At 32.5% G+C, this 11,358-nt stretch overlaps 1 protein-coding gene across 1 annotated transcript in view; it reads right to left on the bottom strand.

The window, feature by feature from the left end:
• Positions 1–10,998, bottom strand: part of LOC111424241 (polypeptide N-acetylgalactosaminyltransferase 2) — a 162,657-nt gene extending 151,659 nt beyond the window's left edge. Inside the window, exon 1 of the mRNA XM_023057725.2 lies at positions 10,561–10,998. Within this exon, the coding sequence (XP_022913493.1) occupies positions 10,561–10,653 (93 nt within the window). The 5' untranslated portion in view covers positions 10,654–10,998. The remainder of the gene's footprint in view (positions 1–10,560) is intronic.
• Positions 10,999–11,358: the final 360 nt, after the last annotated feature.

Raw genomic sequence — 11,358 nt, forward strand, 5'->3', positions numbered from 1 at the left:
TTCCTGTTGATTATTATCTAACCACAAGAGATTTCCCGGACATTTAAATTTAAAATTATTTTTTAATATAATTAGTTTTTTATAAATAAAATGAAATATCTTAGAGATTAAATTTTTTTCTAGAAAATTGTTTGAAGGTTCAATTTCAACTTTAAGCGTGCTATTAGATCTCTTATATTGCTTCCACCCGAGATAAACAGGGTTTACTACGTTTCGTAAAAGTGGCTTTAGTCTGCTTTGGTCGTTTTAGGGATAGCGAGGAAAACCATCCCCTTCGATAATACGAGGACAGTCGCGCGTCATTAGCCGGCTCTCATAATGGGATTGCAGGAAAAGGCTGGGCCCTTTAACCGACGGAAACGGGTTTTTACTTTTTGGGCCGTTTAATGGACAAAAATGGTCTCTCCCTTTTATGACCGAAAAGTCTTTTTCCACGTTCGCTTCATTAAATGGACAAAAAAAGGGTCAATACGAGTTAACAAAAAATAGACTTGTAAAAGGCAATTTAAATAGTTTTAAAATTTTGCAAAAAAAAAATTACACCAACTTTTTAAAGGGTTTCTCATTTGAGGGTCGTTACACTAAAATCTACGACCATCCAAATTCCCATAGCGAACAAAAAAATGGACGAGTTTTTTTCGAAAATCCCCTATATTTCAAATTGGACGTAGTTGCAACGTGAGTGGCGATTTTTTTAAACGTTCCGATTACGACTGAAAATTTATGGCGTTTTTGTGCACGTAGATAATTTTTGCAGTTTTTGAAACAACCAAATTGGAAAATTCTTTGCGGGAACAAAGAAAATTCATCATTTCCTGTTAAAACTAAAAATTCACCAACAGCCTTCCTTTCGGCTGACACGGCAAATCTGTAGCATTTGAACACGTGTACGTGCAAGTCCCGACATTCGACGATAACTCAAGTGGCAAAGAAATCCACTTCGAGACTATTCCAAGGTCGATATTTGCATATTTGAATACTAAGAATCAATACTAAACCCGAGAAGCAGAACGAAATAATTCACAAGTATCAATGCTCTTTTTCATTTATAAAAAGAGATGTTATCGATGTTTTTATCATTTATCTCAAAATAGATTTCGACATTTAATTTCGGTCTAATATAATTGTTTAGATCTGTATCAAAAGTTGGGTTAAATTGGGTAAGCGAAAGTGGTACTTTATCTGATTGTTTTTACATGAAGTATGATTTGTAATTAAGGTAATTATTTAATATGCAGAATAATAAAATTTTAACTATATCGCGCAAAACGATGTTATTCCTATTTTAGCAAACTACAAATTTTCATCAAAATAGAGATGACAAAGAGTAATGTAACAAAAGCATAAAATAACTTTGTTTCTCGTCTGTAGACAAAAGCTTGCATAATAAATTCATTTCAAACGTAAATATGTTAAAATGTGTTATTAACAGTTGAGTAAATGTGGTTTTAATATATGGATATCGCACAAGAAGTTAGTAATGCTAAATATCACACAAAAGTTCAGGAAATGGAATAATAACATGTAATTACAAGATGATGTTACGAATCAGCTACATTCAACAAAATTTGAAATGTGAAAACGTGACTTGTTAATTTAAAATTTATTATTTGATGTTCGAAACCTAATTTGCAGTCTCTTTGGCAATATAAGAAGAGCAATTATTATAAAATGACAGATTTTTTGCTATTTTTCTTTAAACTAAAAAAATAGTAATATATTTGTCCATTATAAAATACCAATCAGATGGCATCCAAGGACATATTAATGAGGTCTCTAATGCGCTTTAAAGTCTGTTATGTTATAAGAGTGCAGAAACCGACCAAGATTATTGCATAATATAATTATTATATGTATCTATGTTAATATTTCTAAACAAATATAAGGCCAAGAAATAAACATTGCAGACTTCTCAACCTGTCATGAATTCACATGATTTAAAAGATTTACTGAAACACATATCTGCAATTCTATCTGGCACTTCTCTTAAGAATGTTTTAGGAGAAGAGGAATAATTAATGGAAAATATTATCCATAAATATATAGAGAAGGAATAATTTTGAGGAAAACACTTAAACAATTATTACATGTGTGTTAATTATTTTATGTGTCAGAAACAAATTTTTTGTACTCTTTCGTTGTGTATATTGTTAAACGCATATAATTCAGGTTGCAACAAGTTACCGCTATGATAGAGACAAACTGCGCTTTAAATTAATTTCGTCTTCTTCTTTCTTCATTTCATTTGACAAATTTTCTATATCTCACCATTTTCATGTTATTCATAGTTGCCCGATTAACCCCGATGAATCTGTAATCTTCTATTCAGGTTATCAGACAATCTGGTTTAGCCTAGATTGTAGAGGTGGTGACAAAAAGCTTGTCGGTAATCGTCAGCCTTTCCTCTGCTGAGAGCGACAAGATTTATTTAACTCTTGTATGATTCTTCCAGTTTTCAAGAACTGCATTAGCAAAGCACGGATGGTATCTAAAACACAAGCTTGAATAGTATCCTCACCTTTGAAAGCTGCTTTGTAAGCTGGCTGATTTAGCAGGTTGTGCAGGGTGACAGAACACTGTGAATATACATATAGATTCCAGAAGATTTACTTTGGAAGAAGTTGGGAGTGCCGTGAGGTAAGCAGGAACCCTATCACTGACGGACTAGATGTGATTTCGATTTGTCATTACATTTGTGTTTGTTGCGGTAACATACATTCTTCCATCACAGCGGAAAAAGTCATCTATATCTTCAATCTTGAAAAAAGACGATCGTATCAAAATCGAAAACTATAGGACAATCAACTACTGTTTATAGCCCTTCAGTGTGCTTACATCAAGTATGTTTCCTCCCACATAAGTCCCTTATAGAGACATATAAAGATAAGTCTCTTAGTTCCAACATGAGTTTGTATGGTTGATCTACAGTTCAAATCATACTGTCATAAACTTGTCAGACATTATTCAAGATATTCTCGTCCTTGTCATTTGATACTACAACCCGGGGTGAGTTTTGGCGTCTGACGTTAGTCTCTTCCATCTGCCTCTGTCTTTCGCCTCACATCACATACCCCTATCTTCTTCAGGTCCTACCATACATCATCTTTCCAGCAGTTTCTAGGTCTTCCTGTAACTATGGCTAATCCAGCTACTGCGCCAAAGATCCTTTTTTGGGATCCATTCTCATCACATGCCCCAGCTAACCTATCCTTTGCACCTTCACAATTTCATTTTCACACACTCCTTCATATATTCTGCGAAGCAACTTATCCCTTGAACATCATCAATGCGTTTTCATCTTTACAGTGCGTAACGGTAAGTTTTAGCGAAGTAATTTTAAGTGTGCATAATAGCATCTATTTGCAACTTGTATTCTTTTCTTTATTGCATTCGTAATCGTGTTTGAGAAGTTAAATACAGTACATAAGTATTTGAAGTTCTTGACACCCTTAGCTGTAGTGCTTGATGTATATATTTTGGGGATTTCTTACTGTTTCGTTCCTTGACACCTTCATATATATTTTGTCTTTGTCCCAATGTTTCGTGTCTGCTTCCATCTTTCTGAATACTTCAATCATTTACCACCATTTATTGGGTTTTGACTAATAAAGTTATTGGTAAGGATAAAATAGTTTAAATAAAAATAAGGAATAGCTAGTTAAACCTAGTAATCTACAAATGTAATTTGTCTAAATTTTTATTTATGTTTGCAAATCAAAATATATTTGATTTGAGTGTTTTCTTTGTTTTTGCAAGATATGGTTCGATGGTATTTGGAATTGCACACAATTCCTTTTTTTGCACTGACATCTATTAGTAATGCAGTTTTGTTACTGCGGTCCTCTGATTTTACTTTTCTTTCTAGTAACAATGGTTGGGCTGGGAATACAAACAACGCAGAATATATTAGCATAGCAGTAAGTCGGTATTTGTTACTAGACCAAACTATGTTTCGGCCCAGCAAAAATTAGTTTAGCCTGAAATCGGATTTGACCGCTTTCGGCATTGGCTGCTTTTCTACAATTTTTTTATCGTTTTGAATTCGATCTTTTATTCTGTTAGTAAGACGTGTTAAAATTAATAGAAGCATTATTGGTAGCTCATCTATGAGTTAGGTTGACATCTATCCCATCTGTGAGAATAAGTATTTTTATTTTATAGTAACAGGTTTCTTTTTCCCTGACTACTCTTGTTGAATGGCTTGGATGCGTTGGTCAAGGCTGGATGAAACCACAATAATCAACAATTTTATTCCAGAAAAATCCTTCAATGTTTATGACCTAATACTGTTAATTTCATATCGTTCAATAATAAGTACGTGGTAAAAATGGGTGGTTTTCACATGAAGGGAGAGATTATGCTCCTTAATAATAGTGAATGTATAAAAGCAACAAAAATAGTACCAAAACATGTTTTAAATTGAATGAGTCAAAACTCTGTCTTGGTTGAAACACATCTTCAGTTCATGTGTTCGAAGTGGATCAACTTCTTCGTGGAGGTGACATATAATCTCGATCTTTTGATAAAACTTATAAAGTGTTAATCAAATTATTATGTTCAAAATGTAAAATTCTAATTATGTCCGGCCTTCTTTTCAATTATCAGATAAGATTATAAATGCGATAAAAATGACAGATTTAATTATATAATATTACATTATCATACATTAAAGCTACTGTAAATAAGTAAGTCGTTCAAATACAAGATCTTTCGATATGTACCAACAAAGAATAATTCTGCAAATTTTGTGTCGAGAGGTTTGTCCTCGAGGTTGCTATTCAGAGTTGGATTGTGCCAAGATAAATCAATATAATAATCCAGAAGGAATTGGATTGTTCTGTTAAATTAGGTTTTAAGATTGTGTTAATCAAAGATGAAATAATATTATTGGATCAATAACCATCTTCTATATTGTAAAACGACGCGAGGTCGGTTTTACAACATAGAAGATTCAGATAACGAGGAAAATGAACGTTGTTATATAAATTGAATAAATGGCAGAATCAAGTTTTAGTAGACTCACAATTTGTACTCATTTTTAAGTAATTTTATCCAGTTTAAATAATAAAATAAAAAATCCTTGTTCAATTTTAGAGAATTTGTAAAACTTGATATCACATTAATTTATCTTTTAAAATATTGCAAACAATTTTGTATCATTTTAAGGAAAATCCTTTATATTTTAGATTATTTTTCATAAAGAAAAAATCCTTTGTTATTTTAAAATTTTGGGTTGAAACTGTCAACTTTGGTATTAAACGTTTATGAACGTTCGTGAAAAGGAGGTCGATGTTTTGTTGCAAATTTCCCGCAGTACTCCGTTCCCTTTTGTTCCCTTATGAAGGCGTCGTAAATTTCCTGCTGAAAATGAACCTGGCGACGGGAAAAATAACGTCGCCCTCGGTGTAATTGGAAAGTTATTTCTTCTTTTTTTTACTCGTATGCATATCCATTGTAATATTCACACCCAATCGAAAAAACAAAAATTACAAAAAATCACAACAAAAAAGAAGTTAAGATATAGACAAATAACCCAAAAACTTTTCTCATTAGCACACAACCTTAGTAATATTGATCCACGTTGAAAGCAATGAGACCGTTTTAAACCGATGGTTTCAAACTTTACGACTTGTTCCAAGAAGACGAAAACTTTCAAATAGTTGACACACAACTTTAATTATTTATCAATCAATCTTAGTCAACAAACAAAATTAAGCTAGCCATTTCGCTATTTGATGTTGTGTAACGTTGTTTTAACTCTGTTTGTGTTTTCGTTCGAATTAAGATCAATATTTAGACCAACAACGGGGGAGGGTTTTGGTTTGTCTTCGCCCACCCCAAACTTGTATTTTGTAAGTTAACCGCTACAAGGAAGTTTCGGTCAGATATTCTAAATCCATCGGAGTTGCGGTTTAAGATGTTTGTAGTGAAATTAATTACTCGTGAAATCTAAATTCATGTATCTAACGGTCGTCGAATTCAAGAATGATGTATTATACATGTATATAATTGTACAATACATAGAGAACGTTGTTGAGTGGATGGAACTACGTCCTCTCACTGCAAATGATTAATTATCCAATAAATATTGATTATTGTGTCTCACCCTGCATTTGAAATGGGTGTTGAGATGGTTATTTGGAAGTGGAGACGTTAAATGAAAGTGTGGATAATAAACATTGGTTGAACTATCCAAAGACTAATAACACCAAGGCATCTTATATTAATAGATAAAAAGATTATCTTTGAAAACTTGGGATCGCCTTGAAGCACAAACTTAATTTAAAAAGTACTTTAACTTTCTAAATAACTATGAAATTTTCTAAATGTCCAAATTGGCTATAAAACTTTAGCATTTATTAAAAAAATTCTTTGAAATAAAAATGTTTTTAATTGTGAATATAGTAAATAATCATTTTAATATAAAACTGGATATATGTATTTCTCTGTACAGGTGTCCCAATTTCGATGTCCACATAGGCCATCTCTGAATCTAAAAGAGATAGAAAAAAAGTAGCTTACATGTCATGATCTCGTTTTTCGAGAAAATGCTAATGCCGAAAACTCCGAACAGCTATCGGCTTTTGTTTTCGCCCTATCGGCAAAAACTGAAAATTTGGCAAAAACGACAATCGCGAATATCTGACTTATTATCAAAGATGGAGTATTATAAATAAAACATTATATGGGCAACTTTTTACGAAGAATTCAATGGCGTAGGTAGAATTTTTTTCCTATCTTTTATTTTCGAGATTTTAGACGTAACTTTATTTTTTTAAATGGAAACCATAGTCGGCTATGACTTAAAATAATTTGTTATTTTCTTCTGATAACAAATATATATAGTTTGTGGGGAATATTTCTTATAGTTATTGAATAATTAACAAAAATTCATTTTGTTTCATCTAAATCTAATGTATGCATTTAAAAGTTAATGTTGCTATGCTGTACCTAAATCTGGTAGAAACATCATCTTGGTTAAATGGATGCTAACAGATTTCCTGTAGACAACTTTCTGTAAAATAAGCTATCTCTGATTGACAGTTTACGTAAAACAAGCTCCAAATGCCCATCATTGATTGTTGTAATAAGCATGTAATATGTAAAGCACGTAAAGCAAATCAGTGCTCATTATTGCTTTACGTGATAAAAAAGGTTTAGAACGTGTTACACTATGCATCCTAATTCCGGCGATATCGATCTAGCGACTACTGGTGATCACAAATACAGGTTGGTAAATCCATCAACAAGAAGGAGTGCGACAATAAATCGGTGAAATAAGATAGGCGAACTTGTGACATCAACTACTTCACTACTGTACAACTATTTCATGATATTATCTCAATTACTTTTTGAGATACGATTTTTAAAAATTTAGAGTAATCAAACATGCCAAGTTGGGTTTAAAAAATCATAACAACGATGTTAAGGAAAAATAAAAAATTATTTATAGCAGATATAAGTGGTAACACATTTGATAACATTTTAAGAAACAATGGTAATTTGAAAAAGAGATGAAATTATTTCAGTTATGGAAATAAGATTATTCATTTAGATAGAAAATAAGGCAAGTCAGCATATTCCACTAACTAAATCAGAGAGCCATAAAAAATAAAGCTTTGAAATGATTTAAAGCCGGAGAATCAACGTAAGATTTAACGTTTGTTGCTGGCCATGGATTCAAAAATTGAAGGTGAGGTTAGCTGCTACAGGCACTAAATCTGCAACAAAATTCTTGGAAAGAGATTAAGAAAAGAACATAATACAGAAAGCTTGGAAAAAGAGTCAACACGTCAACGTATGTGACCCTATAACCATAATAACGGATAACATTGTAGAATTGATAAAAAATTTAGATCTGGACACCAGCGAAGATCTCTTAAATCTTCAAACACAAAAGTACCCAATGATGTTAATGATATTGAACAATGTACCTTGACAAAGTCCTTTTTGAAAATCATGACAATAAGTTGAAAAATTAATGCAAATCTATCGATTGCTTATGGTTGTTATAAAAAGAAGAAAGGAACTGCAATTCAAAGAAGCTAATTCCACGTAAAATTTATATCATCAACGTCCAGGAAATCTCTGACGTCATCAGCTTTCGCTAGGTTCACCGCTCCAACTACACCTTTTGAAATAGAACCCATATTACTATCAAGAGCGCAGATGTTGGATTAGACTTGATTTGACTTGTATCACCAAACATTTTTTATTATATACAGGTGAATAGGTTACAATTATAATACATTCGTGGACGATCAGAAAAAAAAACAGATATCAACGTTCTACTAGCAGATAACGGGAGTAACAACATGGCCATGGATAAGAATGAATGTAACGATAAGAAAATCAGGAAGATGAAATCTACAGATATTCCAGCAGAACAACAGGGAAATTTGTTTGTACAGGAACCAGTACCACCAAGAAGTTATGGATTACCTAAAATGTATAAACCAGATATCACTGCCATAACGTGCTCCAAGATTTTGTCTCCTTTTGTAAGTCAAACAAAATCATATGTCAGAGATTCTACGAATTTTGTGATATCAATCAAAAGTTAGATGAAGTTAGATCGCCAGGATATCCTGGTAAATTTTAATGTGATAGTAGAAGAAGATTACAAACTTAAGATATGCAGACGTTATATCTTTGATTGCTGCATCAGAAGAGGGTTGATTGATCTTCTAAACAGAGTTGAGATTGAGAGTAATAAATGTAGCCTTGACGTTCTGAAAGTTCAGTGACGGATACTCTACATAAACTTCAAGTCGTAGACCAGATCATATACCTATAGGCCCATATAGTGATAACATAGGTTCAAGTGAGAGCTATATCCGAATAAGAATACGACTAGTTAAAAGTTAATTGAGGAGACTATTAAGACTCTCTACTACAAAAAGTACTAAAATGGAGCTAGTTCAATCATTGATCTTCTCCATTTTCCGATAAGGGGCTGAAAACGTGGACAATTAAAGCAGCGCAGCGGTCAGAAAAAGAATTTATGCGTTTGAAATATGTATAGGCTATCTTCCATTTGTCTTGCGAATATCCTGAGGTTTTTTGGACACATTCCAATTCAGAAGTTCCTAGATCACCTGAACTTATAACACCCCATGATCAAATTTACCGTGGAACCTACTTCTACGTGTAGTGTTCTAATTTTAGTTGTTATTCAGCACCAAATTGTTCTCTATTGTGAATACTTTGAAGTTGTTTGTGAGGAAGGTTGTAGTGTTAGATCTTATGTTAGTTCAATATAGTACATTAATTATAATAATTAAGTAGTAATAATTGTGTAAATAATAAGAGTGTTAAGATGTATATTATTATGAAATATTTTTAATTATTGCGTTTAATACTGCACATTTTTTTTACATTTCAATAATAAATGATTATTTTGTGTATACACCCTAATTTTTGTTTTAAGTTAGCACCCACCCACACATATTTGTGGTAACTATTCAAAACATTCTTCGTTTAACTGTGTACTTTCACATTACATATAGGTGTTGGCCATTAAGTACGTAAATAGAGCCATGACAGTACATTTAAAATAAAGTGTTCTATAATACATAGATCAATAAAGAAATATGATCATTATTTATCTTCTAACGGGAGTGGTTTTTATAAAGTTTGCACAAAGACACTTATAACAGGATGTTTTAATTAAGGACGACAAAATTTACGATATCAAAAAAAAAAATTAACAAAACTGTGCAATCAAGTTATTATAGTAAACATGCGTAATTTGTTTTGTTGTTGTTTTTTCTGCTTTGTTGAGTTGAGTTTCGTTGCAAGAGAGAGATGATCTTTGCCATCGGATCTCAAATTCTCAGAAGCAACTGGAACGGTTTAGAAATTGAGTTGCGTTAACAGAAAATCCAAAGATCTAACCTTTACATCCTGAACGGGTTTATTGTAGCTGAAATACGTGCAATCGACATTTTACAGGAAATGATAAACGTGTATATCTCTTGCTTCTTACGCAGTATTATATTAACTTTTAATTTATTTTCGTAAACAAAATTGTTTTAATTAAACTTTACGGAAAGTATGTTATAAGATTGTTCCTAAACTTTTGAAATGAATATTTTTAAGATAGTTAATAAGAAAAGTGTTTAAATAAGGAACAAAGTTGAGCAAGTAAAATCTCTTGTAATAGACCGAAAAATATAATCCCGGTTCATTAATCTTCATTGTTTCTACAACACAAGTTTTCTCGTTAGAACAAAATCTGTAATATAAATTACAAAGGAACCAGAGTTGAACTAAATGGAGTTTTAGAACACCTCCAAAACTATCGTTAACCGGTTTATTACGCACACACTTTGAAAAGAGACGCAATAATATTGAGCGACCTTTTAAATAAAATAACAAAAATAAGAAAGAAATGGTCCCCATAAAATACATCCACGATCCCCTCGTAACATTATTTTACTTGCAAATTCCGTCCTTCAACAAATATCTCTCCATCTACTCTGCGTATATATTGAGATTTTTTTCAAAAAAAAATTGGAACATAATTTTAAAATACGAAAAAAAAATTTTTATTCTGACCTTTGAATCATCCCCATTCGTTTGTAGATAATAGATAATAACGAACATCCACGTGACAGAACACAGTAGTAGAATCTTGATGTTCCGCCTCATCTCACCCCCTTTTTCACCCCAAAGTCGCAAACCTTTTATATTCAAATTAAAAAAAGCAATATGAATAATCGCACTTTCAATATATTAAATATATTTAATACAATCCAGCACAAAAATAATTAAGAAATTAATTGAAAGAACTTAATTTATTTAAAAAACGTGCTCGAATCGTCGAGTTAACAAAGGTCGCGAAGGAGCGTCGTCTAAACGCGGCCGACGCCGTCGCGTTACTGAAGTACTGAACCAACACACACGGTATTCTCGCGATTCCATCGGTCTCGTGGTTCTCTGGCGCCTGTAGAAACACCGGGTGGGTGGTGGCACCTGGCGGTGGACATTCAACCCCCTCAACATCCTTTTTTACAAGCATAGGAGCAAAAAGGATAGCACCATAACGTATTTATTCCGGTTACCTACGGAATCTTTCGACAACGCGTCGCGACGTCTGCTTTTTGGAACTCAACCAAAATTCGCTCGATACAAGAGTTCAAACAAATTCCAACAGATGGAGGTACAAATATGTACTTTAACGCCATCTAGTAAAGAATTTTTTTATATCATTCAAATATAAGAAATGATAACATAACGGGATTTCTCTAAATTAAAAATAAAATCTTAAAAAGTGGTTAGATTCGCCACGGAACCAGAAAATCGACGTTATAACTGTTTCAAGAAAAAGAATAGTCATTTCAGTTTAGATCGTTG

Source organism: Onthophagus taurus, chromosome 11 (assembly GCF_036711975.1).
Source record: "Onthophagus taurus isolate NC chromosome 11, IU_Otau_3.0, whole genome shotgun sequence".
Classification (NCBI taxonomy): Eukaryota; Metazoa; Arthropoda; class Insecta; order Coleoptera; family Scarabaeidae; genus Onthophagus; species Onthophagus taurus.